The 19,316-nt window shown below is 35.6% G+C and overlaps 1 protein-coding gene and 1 pseudogene across 2 annotated transcripts; both read left to right on the plus strand.

Annotated features, from left to right (window-relative positions):
* Window positions 1–797: 797 nt before the first annotated feature.
* LOC114381616 lies at window positions 798–4,342 on the plus strand (annotated as a pseudogene).
* Window positions 4,343–5,977: 1,635 nt separating this feature from the next.
* On the plus strand, window positions 5,978–8,716 carry LOC114382586 (receptor-like protein kinase FERONIA). 2 transcript variants are annotated; one of them, XM_028342112.1, is made up of 2 exons: window positions 5,987–8,137; window positions 8,238–8,402. In XM_028342112.1, exons 1-2 carry the CDS (start codon window positions 6,062–6,064, stop codon window positions 8,271–8,273), a joined length of 2,112 nt encoding a protein of 703 aa, XP_028197913.1. In that variant the 5' UTR covers window positions 5,987–6,061; the 3' UTR covers window positions 8,274–8,402. The 2 variants fall into 2 exon arrangements, with proteins under 2 accessions (XP_028197912.1, XP_028197913.1); XM_028342111.1 differs by having other exon boundaries at window positions 5,978–8,716.
* Window positions 8,717–19,316: the final 10,600 nt, after the last annotated feature.

Raw genomic sequence — 19,316 nt, forward strand, 5'->3', positions numbered from 1 at the left:
GTGTTCCTTTAAGCCTATGTTGATCCCATATGGTTGGAGCATTCTCGCAAAACACTGTGACCCTGACTGGTCTCCCTATGATATTACCTAGTGAGAGTGACTTGACTTGCTAGTGGGTGGTTTGTCTTGTCATGTACTCCTAGGCGCCCGACGAGGTTTTTCACTGACATGGTACCACATTGCATATAGGCTTGAGTCTTAACATAACTGTTGCATACGCTTGCTAATTGTTTATTATGAAATTGATGTGTTATTATGTCTTGATCGGAGTGTGTGGTTCCTGTGTATTGTGATTGATGATTGAAAAGTGTGATTGACGAATGACAAGGTGATAAAATAGTGTGAGATATGCTAAGTAAATTGTATTTGGCTACTATATGTTGTGTTGTTTCTCTCTAGTAGTTAGAAATGTGATAACTCACTCCCGGTTTGCTGTTTGTGTTTGGATCCTGTGATGATCTTGAACTTTGTGTTCGGGGGAGCAGATGAATAGGTGGATGACTATGAAGAACCTCATGCTACAGGACACGGGAACACCATGCTCTGGTAGGATGTGACATTAGGATATAGGTTCTATATTAATTGTATGAAACTTAGATGGCCTTCTTTGAGCCGAGATGACTTTATTATTTATTTGGACAAGTTTAAATATGATGTAGAAGAAAGTGAATGTGAGCCTTTTACCCATTTGAAAGACTTGTATTTTAAAATGTTTTAAAAATACTTTTAATTAATATTTGAATTTTTACTCCTTTATTAATATATATGTGAGGGGTAGAGGGTGTCACACTGTTTCCGCTAATGCAACAACACAATCTCCTTCTACCAATCAAGTGCCCTACACCGCCGCACGCTTGTCCCGTTCCCGTTTCAGCTACTCCTTCCCAGTCTCCCCTGGCCCCAAATTCCTCCGCCTCTTCTTCTACCCTGCTGAGTACGCTTCCTTTCCTCGCTCCAATGCATCCTTCACTGTTCAATCCAACCAATTCACCCTTCTCCACGTTTTCAATGCCTCTCTAAAAGCGGAAAACACGAAAACCATCTTCAGAGAATATGTCGTCAATGTGGACTACGACAGTGAGAGGTTGAACCTCACCTTCACTCCGTCACAACCAAACTCCTACGCTTTCATCAACGGAATCGAGGTACTCTCCATGCCAAGCAATCTGTATTACACCTCAGCAAATGATAACAGTTTGAAGCTCGTGGGAACTGACACATAGTTCCCCATAAGAACCAACACTGCACTGGAGACAAAGTATAGAATCAAAGTGGGAGGGCAAGGAATCTCGCCACGAAACGACACTGGTTTGTTCAGGAACTGGGCTGGTCACGATGAAGATTATTTAATTAAACAAAAAAATCCACGGAATAGTGCTATAACAGGAAACACCAATGGTAAGATGAACATAACGGTAAATCCAGATTATGTGGCACCCAAGGAACTGTACAGAACAGCTCGTGTCATGGGCACAAACACGTCTATGAACAAAAGCCTCAAGTTGACTTGGGAGTTCCCTGTTGACTCTGGCTTCCACTACATGATCAGGTTCCACTTTTGCCAACTTGACCCCAATATTACTAGCATCGGTGACAGGGTGTTCTCACTTTACATAGGGATCGAGTTTCTTGATGTTATGAGATGGAGCCAGAAACAGAAAGGTGTCGCTGTGTACAAAGACTACGCCATTTTAATCCCCAAGAGTGATACTCAGAAACAGGTTAATCTCTCGCTCCAAATGATGAATCCTTATGAAAGTGCCAAGGATAAAGAAAACAATGACCCGTTTCTGAATGGTCTGGAGATCTTCAAAATCAGCGAGTTTAACAACCATGCTGGACCTAACCTGCAGAACAACAACATGCTCGTAGAAGAAGGAAAGAACAGCAGCAGAACACTTAAAATTGTTGTAGCAGGGGTGGTATCTTGCGTTGTTGTTTTCTTCATCTTTTTGTGGGGGAGTTGCAAGTTCAGTCCTCTCTTGCTCTCGCAGGATGACGACATGCTGAATTGCAGGCAGAGGTGGCCGTTCAATCTCCTCTGCCAGCGCTTCTCCCTCATGGATATCAAAGCCGCCACCAACAACTTCAATAACGAATCCCTCGTCGGTGTTGGAGGATTCGGCCACGTGTACATGGGCTACATCGACGGCATTTCCATCCCGGTGGCTATCAAGCGTCTCAAGCCGGGTTCGAAGCAGGGGTCCGAAGAGTTCTTGACCGAGATCAAGATGCTCTCGCAGATCCGCCACCGGCATCTCGTTCCTCGCTGTGCAGAGAAACTATGCCGTTTTAATTCCGAAGGATAATACTCAGAAAAAGGTTAATCTCTCGCTTCAGATGCATCCTTATGCAACTAATGATAAAACGACATACAGCGACGCGATCTTGAACGGTCTCGAGATCTTCAAAATCAGCCAGGACGAATCAAACAACCTTGCTGGACCTAACCCGGACCCGGTTCAGACTCCACACAACAACATACCCGCCCCAAAGGGAAACCGCAGCAGCAAAAGTGGAACGTCGATAATCGGCATCGTGGCAGGTGTGGTATCCGGCGTCGTTTTGATCTCACTCATCATCCTTTTCCTCATCGTCTACTTCCGACGCAAGACAATCACTACGCCCAAGGACTACAACAAGTCCAAGTCATCCGCGACCTCCAAGTGGGGCCCACTCTCCTTCACAACGACCAAGTCAACCACCACCACGAAGTCCTCCCTCCCCTCCGATCTATGCCGCCACTTCTCCCTCCCGGAGATCAAGTCCGCCACCAACAACTTCGACGATGTTCTCATCATTGGCGTCGAGGGATTCGGCCACGTGTACAAGGGCTACATCGACGGCGGTTTCACCCCAGTCGCAATCAAGCGCCTCAAACCGGATTCACAGCAGGGTGCAAATGAATTCATGAATGAGATCGAGATGCTCTCACAGCTACGCCACCTTCATCTCGTGTCCCTCATTGGGTACTGCAACGAGAACTACGAAATGATCCTCGTCTACGATTTTTTTTTACATAGTTATCTAATTTTGTCATATATGATAAAATTATTGACTTTAATAATAATTATTTTAAAAATTATATCTATCATAATTTTTAATTAATTGAAAATGTAAAATTCATATTTAAATATATGAAAATGTAAAAATAAAATATAAAAATTCTTTACACTTATAATATATGAAAGTTAATATCATATTTCAATAAAGTTAAACACATGATCCGTGATATTTTCCATGTATTATTAATTATTGAGTCAATTTAAACGGGGCTAGCGATGGAGAAGCTGATGTATTTGTCCCACCAAATTTGAGAAGCAAGTTTGTGGTTGTGCTTAGGGGCGATTTGCCGGATAGTGTAACCAAATAGTTGAAATAAAATTTATTTTTATTTGAAACATTTCAATTAAACTAAATTCATGATTAATTTAAATATTTGAAACAAAATTTTATGTTTTTGTTCACAATGTGATTAGATTCGTAACATGTATTCTTAATTAAACTAAACTTAAATATATTTTTAAAATTTGCGAGTCATTATTATTTAATCTCTTATGTTAAAATTTGTACTTTTTAGTCTCGAAAATTTGAAAAGTGTTTTTTCTAATTCCTCCTGAGGGGAAAAATAGTGACAAACATTTAAACTGCAAAAAATCAATGAGGAGGCTAGTAATTAAAAAAACATTCATGAATTTGTCGGATCCAATATATATAAATTTTAATTTGAAGGATTAAAAATATAAACCTTAAATTAATTTACCATATCTTGAAAACATTTTCTTTTACAGAAATATCTTGAAAACATAACATACTTCATTATTATTAATATAATTACCGTCGATCATTAAAAAAAAAAAAAACAGTCAACCATCTAGAATAACTGGTCATCGTTGTACATAATAATTTGGGATAAATATTTATTTTGTTCTCTTGTGAGACTAATTTGATAATAAATTATATTTTTGAAAGATTAATTTTATATTAAATTTTAAAATTTAAGAATTAATTTATTATTAAATTATCTGCATCTTGCATGATTAATTTATTATACTTTTTATATATTTAAAAATAAATTTAATTTTTTTATTTTTTAAGGACCAATATGACAATAAATATAAATTTTTATTTTTAATATTCAAAAATTAATATGACAATAAATTATATTTTTCAAGAATCACTATCACACTAAGTTACAAAGTTTAAGAATCAATTTATTATTAAATTATTCACATGACTAATTTATTATACTTTTTATACATTTAAAGATAATTTTTATTTTTATTTTTATTTTTCAGGTACCAATTTATTACCTTACACTTGCATGTCTAGAACTCTTTGATAGAGTAAGAAGAATATATTAAAACTCACCCCAATCTATCTGTAAAAAAAAAAAAAGAGAGAGAGATGCCCCAACCAGGACAAAGAGAGTACAGCACAAAAATACAAGTAAAACCAGAAAACATAAAGAAAAAGAGCTATAGCTATAAAAACAACTCCAGAACATACCTAGGGCAATTGCTTATTTGCTGGCCACTGTAACAAAAGATCGACTACCTGAGGCACCTCCTACATACTCACTCTAAAACGTGAATAACCAACCACTAACAGTGGAACAGTGTCAACAGCTTTGGCACCCTGCAATACCATTCAAACATAATAGAGGACTATTAATCCATTCAAAGAGAAAGTATGAGATTCCTTTGATTTGCACCTGTAACCAAAACCACTATTTGAACCTTATGTAATCTAGCTGCGCTCATGTTGGTTATTTAAATAACCATAACTAATAAATAACTATATTATAAGTGATTATAATAACTATAATCATAATTACTTTTATATATAACTAGTTATAATTTAGTATAACTTATTATTGTTTTTAAAAATCAATTATATAATCATTTATGAATATAATTAGTTATATAATAAGTTGTTTTTAAAATTAATTATATAACCGATCAGGGATGAATAAAAATATATTATTTGAAAAATTATTTTTATAAAATTCATTAGTTTTATAATTAAATATAACTATTTTTTAAATAAAGATAAGTTATTTAAAATTATCGTTTCTATAAAATTGGTTATAGTTTAATAATTACTTTTGTATGATTGATTATTATATAACTAGTTATAGTTATTTTCTTCAAAATCAATGTTTTTGAGCAACCCTAATGTAATGATCCAATAGTTCATCCACTTGCAGTTTTCCATTTCTGAACACTATATCATTCCGATTTTTCCACATAAGGATGTACATTAGTTATCCAATTTTTCATCGTGAGTTTTGAGGAAAACTTGAAGTGCCTTCCAATAATACAAAAGTTTTCCACTGCATTCCAAATTTTTTACACATAACCTCTAAGTGGCTCCGGCATGCAGTGACATCATACTTCTTCAGAGGATTAATATCTGCTTTGTGAATTCTATATTCACTACGTATAGCTTTCACAGTCTAAAGTTCCAGATGTATGTTTAAGGCAATTTAGGTGGGATTGATTCCACCTTGATCTTCCTAAAACTCAGACTTGGTGGCTATTTTTTTAATTTACAGTCAGAAAAATGAATTTAATTAATAGAAGAGGAACAAATTGTCATGAAGAGAAGAATATATACATATATATGACTTTGGTCATCTGAATAACAGCCAAAGACACAATATAGTCCATGACTTTGGTCCACCTGTCACCTGCACCAGATGGTTACATGCAGTAGTCACACTTGCCGCGTTGCTTATTCAAACTAATTAATGACCCCTTGCTGCTGTTAATACGTAAATGAGTAGGAGACTACTGAAAAGACCACCGGTGCAATGGAATAATAGTAAATGAAACGGACAAGTTTGTGGAAATTTAAAATATGTAGTAATCTGTCAATTACACATATTTGCCACTTGAGTCGTGCTGTCGTCTTTCACTAACAAACACTCTGAACCTTCCTTTCTCCTGTGCTTCCTGGCAATCACTACAACAACAATCATAGTAGCTGACAAAAAAAACAATGATCATAAATATAAGTCTTCACAACTTCACTGACTTGCGGTTTCTCAACACCAAGCATGACGTTCCTCAGTATCACCTTCTTAACACTATTCTTCCTTCTTCTCTTTCTCTCCATAGAGCTCCAAGCGTACACCCCAGAAGACAACTTCACCATCAGTTGTGGCACCACCGGGATAGTCTTCGACGGCCAAAGGACATGGACGGGGGACGCAGACACAAAGTACTTATCTGGTGGTCAAGGCAGCACCGTTTTAACCCAAGCAGCAACACAAGATCCTTCTGTCAATCAAGTTCCCTACACCACAGCACGGTTATCCCCTTCTCAGTTCAATTACTCCTTCCCCGTTTCTGCGGGCCCCAAATTCGTTCGCCTCTTCTTCTACCCTGCTGATTACCCTTCCTTTCCCCGCACTCATGCCTCTTTCTCCGTTCAATCTAACGGATTCACCTTCTTAAAAGGTTTCAACGCCTCTCTAAACGCTGACGCGGAAGCCACCAAAACCATCTTCAGGGAATATGTGGTCAACGTCAACGACGGTGAGATTCTCATCCTCAGCTTCACTCCCTCGCAACCAAACTCCTACGCTTTCATCAATGGAATCGAGATACTTTCCATGCCAAGTGATTTGTATTACACGTCAGCAACTGACTCAACAGGATTCAAGTTCTTGGGAAGTACCACGCTGTACAGCGTAGAAACCAGATTTGCGCTGCAGGCGGAGTATAGAATCAAAATGGGAGGGCAAGAAATATCACCACTAAACGACACCGGTTTGTTCAGGAAATGGGCCGGTGACGAAGAAGATTATTTAATCAAACAAAATCCACAGAATAATGATCTTCCAGCTGACACGGATGGTAAGATGAACATAACCGTGAATCCTGATTACGTGGCACCCAAGGAACTCTACAGAACAGCGCGTAGCATGGGCACAAACGCCACTCTGAACAAAATCAGCAACCTGACTTGGGAGTTCCCGGTTGATTCTGGCTTCACTTACGTTCTCAGGCTCCACTTTTGCGAGCTTGACCCCAATATTAATAAAGATGGTGACAGGGTGTTCTTCATTTACATAGCGAGCCAGTTGGCTGAGAACCACGCTGATGTTATGCAATGGAGCCACCATCAGAAAGGTCTCGCTGTGCAGAGAAACTATGCCGTTTTAATTCCGAAGGACAACACTCAGAAAAAGGTTAATCTCTCGCTTCGGATGGATCCTTATGCAACTAATGATAAAACGACATACAGCGACGCGTTCTTGAACGGTCTCGAGATCTTCAAAATCAGTGAGGCTGGGTCAAACAACCTTGCCGGACCTAACCCGGACCCGGTTCAGACTCCACACAACAACATACCCGCCCCAAAGGGAAACCGCAGCAGCAAAAGCGGAACGACGTCGATAATCGGCATCGTGGCAGGTGTGGTATCCGGCGTCGTTTTGATCTCACTCATCATCCTTTTCCTCATCGTCTTCTTCCGACGCAAGACAATCACTACGCCCAAGGACTACAACAAGTCCAAGTCCTCCGCGACCTCCAAGTGGGGCCCACTCTCCTTCACAACGACCAAGTCAACCACCACCACGAAGTCCTCCCTCCCCTCCGAACTCTGTCGTAACTTTTCCCTCGCCGAGATCGAAGCCGCCACCAACAACTTCGACGATGTTCTCATCATTGGCGTCGGGGGATTCGGCCACGTGTACAAGGGCTACATCGACGGCGGTTTCACCCCAGTCGCCATCAAGCGCCTCAAACCGGATTCACAGCAGGGTGCAAATGAATTCACGAATGAGATCGAGATGCTCTCACAGCTACGCCACCTTCATCTCGTGTCCCTCATTGGGTACTGCAACGAGAACTACGAAATGATCCTCGTCTACGATTTCATGGCACGTGGCACCCTCCGGCAACATCTCTACAACTCTGATAACCCTCCTGTGTCGTGGAAGCAGCGCTTGCAAATTTGCATTGGTGCCGCACGTGGGCTGCATTATCTCCACACAGGCGGGAAGCACACAATCATCCACCGTGACGTGAAAACCACCAACATACTGTTGGATGACAAGTGGGTGGCCAAGATTTCCGACTTTGGGCTATCCAGAATTGGTCCCACGAGCATTGACAAATCTCATGTAAGCACTGTTGTGAAGGGCAGTTTTGGGTATTTAGACCCAGAATACTATAAACGGTACCGTTTGACGGAGAAGTCTGACGTTTACTCTTTCGGTGTAGTGCTCTTTGAGATGTTGTGCGCTCGGCCACCTCTAATCCATACTGCGGAGATGCAACAAGTGTCACTTGCTAATTGGGTCAGACATTGTTACCAAAGTGGGACCATGACACAGATTGTGGACCCCACGTTGAAGGGAAGGATCACGCCTGAGTGCTTCAATAAGTTTTGCGAGATTGGGATGAGTTGTTTGTTAGAGGATGCGACGCAGAGGCCATCGATGAACGACGTTGTTGGGATGCTAGAGTTTGCGTTGCAGCTGCAGGAGAGCGTGGAAAATGAAAAAGGAGAGGAAATTAGCTGCGATACATTTACAAGTGAGTTGAGTGTGACTACGACTTCGACTATCGAAGACCATAGCTATCATTATAAGGATAGTTATAATACGTTGCTGTCTTGGAATCCTTTCTCTGAAATTACAGACCAAAATCCGCGTTGAGTGAATTGATTAACTAAATTGATTTTTTTTTTGTCCTTCTTCTTTCAGTTGTCCTCCTTATGTTATGTTGTATTAATATTTAATTTTATGATTCAATTTTAAAATTATATGATTTTGAAAGAACAATACATGCACAGCTAAAAAAACTAAAAAAGAGACAGAAGAAAAACCAGGTCCATAAATTAATTCAATGCGATGAAAATGTTACAAAATAAAAATTATAGATTAAAACCTACTACTAGCTAGATGCTAATAACAATTTGTGTCTTTTTTCATAATCTTAATACTATAGGTGCAAGTTTACTTGGTAAGTCTTAAATTTCAATTGCCAGCTTGTGTGTTACATGTTCAGTTACTTTAGCATTTTCTAATCCAAGAACTTTATATAGGTTCATTCTTAATTGCTGAAAAATCCCAATTATTTTATGGGGAGTCATGTTACACTTGATTGCTGAAAAAAAATATAAGTAGATATAAAATAATTCTCTCTCTCTCTCTCTGTGTAGTTAGTTATCCACATTGATCATTAAAAAAAACAAAAGAGAAAAGCTTGACATGTGTTACACCTAATTTGGTCACCATCTAATTTTCTCAAACTAGTACGTAGTCTTGAGTTTAACTGATTATTTCTGCTAGGACAACGGAAATTATATCATTTGAGGTGGAGGTTGAAAATTAGGATAATGACATGGAATAATAGTTTATATAAATTTTTGTGCTCTCTCAGTGCGAATCTTTAAAAACTTTCCAATTTTTCCAAAAACTAATGTTGAAACGAATGTTTGCTTCAAGTTTCACTTATACTTTTCCACACATTCCGGTATATAACTATAGCTAATTAACGAATTTGTAGTTGTCAATTCAAACGTATAATCTGGTACAACTGGCTGTATAAAATGGCAAGCAATTAATTGCAGTTAAAAAGAACATTTCAAGAAGCTTGTTGCTATGCTTTCTCTGTGCTCACAAAGCTTGTGAAGTAGATCCAGGCTGAAAATGGATCAAAATTCAATCATTTGGCAGTCATATACTAACTTCTGTGTTCTAGAAAGCAAGAGTGAAAATTTCTATATCAAATAATGTGTTAAAATATATGTAAAAATATATATTGGGTTGTTACATGCGAGGAAGAAGTAATGCATGCTTTGGCAAAGTTAGGTCTTGCAAGAATTAGTGGAGCGTGCTTTATCTTTACATAACTTAAATCCTTTTTAAATCGTAAATATAATATTTCAATAAAATAATGCATTGATTAAAAATAACTTTAAAATCATAAGACTTGCGTACAATTGAACTGATTTATATGTATTGTTTGGAGAAGTTTTTGTTTATCTTAATAGAATAGAAAAATGAACTTTATGAAGATTATCTATTTGTACAAATATAAATATTTTTATTAACTTCGGTCATTTTCTATTTTGCTGGAAATAATTTGTCTAGATATATAGTTTTTCTTTGTTTAGTTTTTATGAAAAAATGTATTTCAACATACCAACTTATAAATTATAATTATAATTGACACGCTTAAGCCCTCTAACTTTCGAGGAACGAAATTGATGCGCTTTAGGTACAGTGGAACGGGCTTGTGGTTGATCACCATCATGGATTTTTCTTCCACCTATGAGGAGAACCACTACATGAACCATGGATTATTAGTATTGAGAAACTCACATTAGAGTACTATGTACGAGAAGCGTTAGGATTATGCGAGGGGGGTGGCGATGATGGCTTTGGAGACGGCAGAGAGGAAGAAAGCCAACTTAGTGGTTTCTTGGAGTGTTCGAATCAAGGATACTTTTGGAAAAACAACTATAAAAATCATTGAAGGGGAGATGCATTAATAAAAAGGGGAGCTGTAAATAACAATTGTCATGCATGTACTGTGTACTGTTGAGCCAATAACAAGAAGGAAATAGGAACACAATAACAAGAAGTATAGCATAGCATGTCCACTTCCTGTAACTCTTTATACTCTAGCCTCCTGAAGTTGCTAATTTGTGTCTCTGTTTTCAAAAGAACTAGCCTGTGGCACGTAACTGTGTTATTGAGTTGTTGGCCCTGAGATTTTACCAAAGTTACCGTGTCCAAAAACATGATAATTCAACTCAATCATGCTTTCCTATATTTCCCTGATGGCATTATATATACATCTGTATTAACATGTATTATACTTCGTGGCAAGCCTTTCAACTACCTAAAAGTTGCAAGATATCCCTTCAGTTGCATCATAAGTACCAAAACACAAAAAATATCAAGTTATTCAAAATTATATTAGACAATAATTGTGAAACAGTAAGGTTCATCACAAATTTGGAAAGTAATCATTGACATCATTTACTATAATCACCAGAGCTTTTGTATTGCATCCAAGATCAAATCTGTAAAAAGAAGAATGAAACCAGAGACACTTAATTCACATTTCACTTTATCAACCACTGTAATTAAGATACGGTTTATATTCTGACAAACTCACTATCAACTAATAGATAGTTAGTTAATTAACTTAGATTTAGCTACTATTGATAATTAAAATTGGAAACAAAATTCTCCAGGTAAGTATCATATCATTTACGTATAGAGATTGCAAACATGAATCTTAGTCAACGCCTATATTCTTCAATTTAGTTAGAAACGAGTGAGTGTTTCGTCAAACACCAAAACCACCAATAGTTAATATTTGTTTGATTTGATTTTCATGTTTCCAGTTTTGCCCTCCACCATGCACTGCCTAAACTAACTCTAATTTTAACCACCGTACCCACCTCACTCTCTCCAAGCACAATGCCAATTTCATGACCCAAATAGCCCTTCCACAAAGTCATCATCACCGTCTTCTATATTTTATTTCCCCTGTTTTGACACTTGACTTTTCTCAAATAGTCTTTCACTAACAAACAATGAACGTTTCTTTCTCCGGGGCTACCTAGCAACTACCAACTTTTCTCAACAGTTTTAACCCTTCTCTAAATGCTGACGCAGAAGGCAGGGAGACCATATATATTAAGAGAATAAGTGGTCAACATGAATGACAGTGACTGGCTGAAGCTGATAGCAACACAACCCAATCACTCAGCAGTAGGCCCAGGAGGGCACTAAGGAAACCTTCCCATTTTCAGGATTATGTGTGATCCTCCCACTCACTACAGAATATTCCTTTGCTCTGTCTTAGCCTCCCAGATATTTAGCATCAATTCGGTTATCACCATTACAGGTTTCTTTATCCTCATAACAGAATTTGTCATTTTGTAGTCAGCCAATGATTGGCTTAGTTGATCTTCTGCAATGTTCTTATAAATACCATAATATGGAATAAAATGAGAAAGGACAAATCATCATTCAGCTTTACCTTTACTTAGAGTAGCGTAGTTCCCTATCAGAACGTCAGCTTCACGCGGTCACAACCATTATTTTCAACCTAGATCAATGTAATTTGTGTGCTAAGTGGACAGAGACAAAGTAGAAGAGATAAAAAGAATCACGGTCAAATACTAGTATCATCTAACATAAACCTGTGTATATAATAGTATATGATATTGCCATTCAATTCTTGATAGAAAATCTAGCTTCCGCACATGTTTCAACCTTCTTAGTGTGTGTTTGGATACCAACCACAATCAATTTCAATTCCAAAAATCACTATGACTAATTGAAAAAACAAAAACAACAAAGACTTACCTTTAGTTGAGTCTGTCGGTAAATATTTGTGTTTTAATTTAAAATTTATAAATATATATTAATTTTATTTTATAAAATAAAATATTTATTTTAGATTTTCTTAAGATTTTGTTTTAATGAGTTAACTAGTTTGTTATGTTTGTTGTGACAACTGTAGGTTGGTTTTCCAACGGTCATATTTCCAACGGTCATATTTTGTTTGTTGCTTAAGGTGACTTGTGCCTATATATTCTCTTTCCTCATTTCTAAAAAGATGACAGAGCTACAGACTCATCTCTTTCTCCCAAAATTTTCTATATCTTCTCTTATAAAATAATTTATTTCTTGAGAGTAACAGCATTGGTGTTAATAAGGTTCGGGGATCCTTTCGCTGCACACGATCGGAACTAACGGGTTATCGTATCTTGGGAGAGGAGCGCAATCAGAATTTTACCCGTGCAGTGGGGGCGTTTTCTCTCTAAGGATAACGTTTACGCGCTTCAACCCAGGCTATATCTTTCTTCCCCTAATTTTTTTTCTTGTGCTTATTGTATATTATAATGTATTATTCATGTGTTGTCAATTAAATTTATTTTGCTACTGTTATTTTGTTAATTAATTCAAGACTGTGCATCTTCTTCGTATTTATTTTCCTTCATTTTTATTTTATTTTCCAATAGTCTTAGAGAGAAAAGTTTTTATTTTTTCACTTTCTTCTTGCATAGTCTTTTTACAGTAGCATCCTATTTTATCAAAATGTCCGTCATGGATATGATTAAGTCCCTTTCCAGTAAGCCTGAAAAATTTACGGGTGAAAATTTTTTCTGTTGGCAACAACAAATGAAATTCTGGCTTACTGAATTGGATTTATACTCTGTGATTTCTAAAAGAGAAATAAACACTTCAACTTCCTCTACTGATATAGTTCAAACTGATGCAACCATTAAGCATGATGTTTCTGATAAAGATATTTTATGTCATGGACGCATTTTAAGTGCTTTGGCTGATAACATATATAAGATTTTTTGCCATACTAAAACTTCTGTTGAGTTATGGGAAGCACTTGAATTGAAATATGGATCTGCTGAAAAAGATTTAAGTCGTTACTCTTGTGAAAAAATGATTGAGTTTCAAATGATTGATGGAAAATCTATTTCAGATCAGATCCATGAATTTGAAAACATTGTTTATGACATGAAATTGAAAGGAATCGTTTTGCCTGACATTATGCTTGTGGCTTTCATGTTATCAAAATTGCCTCCTTCGTGGACTGATTTTGCTCGAAGCTTGAAACATAAACATGAAAGTTTTACCTTTGATGATTTGCTTGTCTGTCTCCGCATTGAGGATAAACATCGTTCATCTCAAAAACACTTGCAAAAATTTGATTCTCACTCTAAGGCCTATCTTGTTGAGAGCTCTAGCAAACCTTTCTCTAAGTCCTTCAAAAGGCATGGGTTTAACAAAAATAAATTTGGTAGAAAGCCTTCATTTTCTAAAAATAAGAACAATGCTTTTAATAACAACAATAAGCCTAAGGATAAAAATTCGGGGAATGAAATTTTTTGCTTTGTTTGTGGGCGAGCTAATCATTTGGCTAAAAATTGTTTTCAACGTCATCGCCAGCCCACCAGTGCTGCCTCTGATTCCCCATCTGACAGGTACCATGTCACTAGCCCTGAGTTAAATTGTGTTTTTAACTCAAATGATTGGTTTATAGACTCCGGGGCTAATGTTCATGTGTGTGCTGATAAAAAATTATTTTCTTTATATCAGGAATCAAGCACACGTACTGTGAGCATGGGGAATGAGAGTATGGCACATGTGTTAGGAGAAGGTCAAGTGAAGCTAGAGCTATCTTCGGGAAACTTTATTGTTTTAGATGGTGTCTATCATATTTTTGATATTAGGAAAAATTTAATAAGTACTTCTTTGTTAGTCTAACAAGGGTACAAGGTTGTTTTTGAATCCAATAGAGTTGTTATTACGAGACATGGTAATTTTATTGATAAAGGCTACATTTGTGATGGTTTGTTTAAGTTAAATCTTATGTCTCATTCTATTAATAAAATATCCAATATTTCTTCTTTTGTTGCAAATGTTGAATGTTCTAATATGTGGCATGCTAGACTTGGACATGTGAATTTGAATTCTATCAAAAGAATGATGTCTCTTAATCTTATTCCTAAGGCTTCCATTGATTTAAAACAAAAATGTGAAACATGTATTCAAGCAAAGCAACCTAGAAAGAGTTTTACTACATGTATTGAAAGAGAAACTAACTTGCTTGAATTGGTTCATAGTGATGTATGTGATAGTAATGATGTGTTAACACGTGGTGGTAAGAGATATTTTATTACTTTTATTGATGATTTCTCCAAATATTGTTATGTGTATTTAGTTAATCACAAAAGTGAATTGTTTGATAAGTTCAAAGTATATAAAACAGAATTAGAAAACCAATTAGAAAGAAAAATTAAAATTTTACGTTCCGATAGAGGTGGAGAATACACATCTTTAGACATGAGTAATTTTTGTGAAATGCATGGTATTATTCATGAAGTGACACCTCCGTATGCTCCTCAATCTAATGGTATTGTGGAAAGAAAGAATCGTACATTGCTTGATATGGTGAATGTTATGCTTGTAAGTTCTGGTTTACCAAGTAATATGTGGGGTGAAGCTTTGTATTCTGCATGTCATATTCTTAATAGAGTGCCTTATAAAAATTTTGAAAAAACCCCTTATGAGCTATGGAGAAAAAGAGAACCAAACCTGAAATATCTTAAAGTGTGGGGGTGTCTAGCAAAGGTAAACATTCCTATTAATAAGAAACGGAAAATTGAAAAAAAATATTAATTATATTTTGTTGGATATTTTTTACATAATACTACTTATAGATTCTTAGTTATTAATTTAGAAGTATCTGAAATTTCTAATGGTACTATTATGGAGTCTAGAGATGTGACTTTCTTTGAAAATATTTTTTCTTGAAAAATAAATTGTTAAATCTTTGTATGGTTTTAAACAAGCTCCAAAGCATTGACACAAAAGTTTGATTAAGTTATTCTTTTGTATGATTTTCAAATTAATGATAGTAATAAATGTGTGTATGTGAAACAATTTAATAATAATGAACGTGTCATTTTATGTTTGTATCTGGATAACATATTGATATTTGGTAGTAAATGAATTTCATAAATGATGTGAAGTTTTTATTGTCTAGAAATTTTGATATGAAAGACCTTGGTTGTGTAGATGTGATTTTGGGTATTAAGCTTATAGAGAAAAATGATGGTATGATTTTTTACCCAATCTTATTATGTTGAAAAGCTATATATTAAAGAAGTTTAATTATTTTGATGTGAAACCTATTTCTACTCCTTATGACTCATCCATCAAGCTAAAGAAAAATTTGGGTAAAGAAATTTCTTCACATAAATATTCTCAAATTATCGGTTCTTTGTTGCATTTGACAAACTTCTCTAGGCCTGACATTGCATATGCAATTGGTAGATTAAGAAGGTATACTTATAATCCTGATCATTCTCATTGGATTGCATTAGAAAGAGTTTTTAGATACTTAAAAGGAACCATCAATTATGGCATTCATTATACATGTTTTCCTGCAGTAATTGAGGGGTTTAGTGATGCAAATTGGATTTCTGATTCTGATGAAACAAAATCAACAAGTGGTTATGTTTTTACTTTAGCTGGTGGTGCAGTATCATGGAAATCTGCTAAACAAACTATTATTTCACGTTCTACTATGGAAGCAAAAATTATTGCTTTAGATACTGCTACTAGTGAGGCTGAGTTTCTTAAAAATTTGTTATGTGATCTACCATTGTTGAATAAGCCTATACCTCCAATTCCAATGCATTGTGATAGTAAAGTTGCTATATCTAAAGTTACTAGCAAAAATTTTAATGAAAAAAGAAGACACTTAAGAGTGAGACATAAGTCTATCAGAAATTTGATTTCTCATGGTGTCATTTCTCTTGACTTTGTCAGGTCAGAAAATAATATTGCGGATCCGCTTACAAAAGGGTTGACGCGTCAACAAGTACTTGAGTCGTCGAGGGGAATGGGATTAAAGCTCATTATTTAGTTACAACAATGGACACCCGTCTTCGTGTGATTGGTGATCCCATGAATGAAGTTCAACGGGTAACAACGAAATTGTTTGTTGACTAAAGTACACCAAAAAGAAATTTGGCGGAGTTGTTCCGTTTCTCATTCCTATGACGAGGTGTATTATAAATTGTGGCAATATTAAGGTTGAGGTATTTATATATGTGTCTTTTTGGTTTAAAAAATACCTCTTAATGAATTCGATGACAATTATTGTAGGGGTGGGGGTCACAACCCACTCTTTGAGGATTCACCTAGTGAGTGTGGTGGTGGGGCCGCCACTGTGAGATATGAGCTAATTTCTAAGGGACACTCACGAAACAAGATACAAGCGCAAGGCCGTGTAACGCACTACCACTGATTAGAACCTAATTGAACGCCAATATTGTAGGGGTTGTGTACTAAAGTCCGGTTAAAGAATATGTAGTTCAAGACAATCAAGTCACTACATTTTTCTCGGATGGAAGTTCATAAACACTAGGTATAAGGCTCAAACTCGGAAGGTTCCTTATACTGAAATACAATATCACATGCTCTTTCTCTTATGTTTTTATACAAATTATCTTTTAGAAAATGTATTTTAAAATTTTAAATTATGTGGGGAAATGTTGGTAAATATTTGTGTTTTAATTTAAAATTTATAAATATATATTAATTCTATTTTATAAAATAAAATATTTATTTTAGATTTTCTTAAGATTTTGTTTTAATGAGTCAACTAATTTGTTATGTTTGTTGTGACAACTGTAGGTTGGTTTTCCAACGGTCATATTTTGTTTGTTGCTTAAGGTGACCTGTGTCTATATATTCTCTTTCCTCATTTCTAAAAAGATGACAGAGCTACAGTCTCATCTCTTTCTCCCAAAATTTTCTATATCTTCTCTTATAAAATAATTTATTTCTTGAGAGTAAGAGCATTGGTGTTAATAAGGTTCGAGGATCCTTTCGCTGCACACGATCGAAACCAACGGGTTGTCGTATCTTGGGAGAGGAGCGCAATCAGAATTTTTTACCCGTGCAATGGGGACATTTTCTCTCTAAGGATAACGTTTACGCGCTTCAACCCAAGTTATATCTTTCTTCCCCTAATTTTTTTTCTTGTGCTTATTGTATATTATAATGCATTATTCATGTGTTGTTAATTAAATTTATTTTACTACTATTATTTTGTTAATTAATTCAAGACAGTGCATCTTCTTCATATTTATTTTCCTTCATTTTTATTTTATTTTCCAACAGAGTCCCATATCCTCTTCCCCTCTACATTCCCATTTTCCAAAACATCATCACCATGAGATTGAGAATGAGATAACACCACTTGCAAATTCAAATCATGAACCACATACCAATACGAACCCATAGAGTAGCATCTCCTCTCATTCAAACTACAATTACCACCCCCTCCTACCTCTCTACCCTCCACTCTGAAATCTTGTTTTTATCTCACTCAGTGGAAATCAACTTGTAGGGGATTTGTTTGTTAATTAATAATTACTATCAATTCATGCTAATTGATCCAGCATTTAATTGTGACTTTATGACATGTGGCTTGAAATGTTTAATGTAATTATGGTTTGAGACGTAGGAGGTGTGAATTTAGTTGCATTGTTGGCTTGTTGAGTCTAATGTTGGTTATATGGATTATGGAACACGTAAATGTGGATAAGATGACTTAGATGAGTTTTTGATAATTAGGTTCTGAGCCTATGGTGTTTCTTCATACTTGTTTAAGGCAGTTAATGTCTTGTCTAATTGGTTCAGATATAATAATTGCGATTCGAGTTCCAACTTGCATCCACCTAGTAGATCACTTCTCTCTTTTGAAACTTGCTTAATTGGCTTCCTTGTGATGTTAGATCTTGTCAATGTATATTCAAATACCATAGTTAACTCTTAATTTCTCTAGAAATTCAGGACATAATGGTTTCACTTATGGTTTTAGGAAATAATATATTCAAAAAGTTTAGGTGTTGAATACAATATTGTTAATACATAGATTTGCAGCCATAGTTTTAGGGGCAAGGAAGGGCAGGGTCAAGGCTTCAATATATAATTAATTAATTACACTTACACAATCATTTACCTCTAATATAATAACATTTTCAACTTCTAACCATTGACATTCCAGTATAGTTAATATTTTCCTTTTTGTAATATTGAGCATAACATGGCAACATCAAATCATTTTTAGTTTCCTCTTTGGGGTCATTGATCTCTAATAGATCGAAACTAACATTATTGTATAGTGAATAATTGAGTACTTAGTGAATTATTGGGCTTGATTGGATTCCAATTGTCCGAATGTCAGGATACATTTATGAGGAAAAAGATGATATTGGCGTCAGATATGATTAAGGATTTGAGTTTTACAATCTTAACTCATCCATGGTTCTACTTGCAGTACTTCTTTAATGTAGATTTTATTTTTGTAATCTAATGGAATTTTATTTCTTATATTGTTCCATCAGCCTCTATCCTCATTGTTTTTCCCCCATCGTTGTCATCTAGTCTTGCAAGTTATTTGATCTTTTGTTCAAGTAAGTTTCTTGTTCTTTTTATAATTTTCATATATATATATATGAAAACTCAAGTGGGCACGAGAAACAATAGAATCCGGGTCCACAATCACCATTAGACGAGCACTCGTCATTTAGCTGATCAAAGATTAGAAAACAATATGATACAAAGTTAAAAACTAATAATGGACAACTATATTAAGAGAGAAGAACAAAAAGTACAAATTAACCAATAACCAGTTTATGTATGCCCAAAACAGAGATGGATAAAATATTATTTTATAATTCAATAAAGTTGTATATGAAATTTACATGTGCATATCAAAAACAAAATTGAT

This window comes from Glycine soja, chromosome 13 (genome assembly GCF_004193775.1).
Source record: "Glycine soja cultivar W05 chromosome 13, ASM419377v2, whole genome shotgun sequence".
Lineage (NCBI taxonomy): Eukaryota > Viridiplantae > Streptophyta > Magnoliopsida > Fabales > Fabaceae > Glycine > Glycine soja.

Excerpts from the sequence above, each read along its gene's own strand:
- LOC114382586 (XM_028342111.1), top strand. The coding sequence starts at position 6,062 with ATGACGTTCCTCAGTATCACCTTCTTAACACTATTCTTCCTTCTTCTC.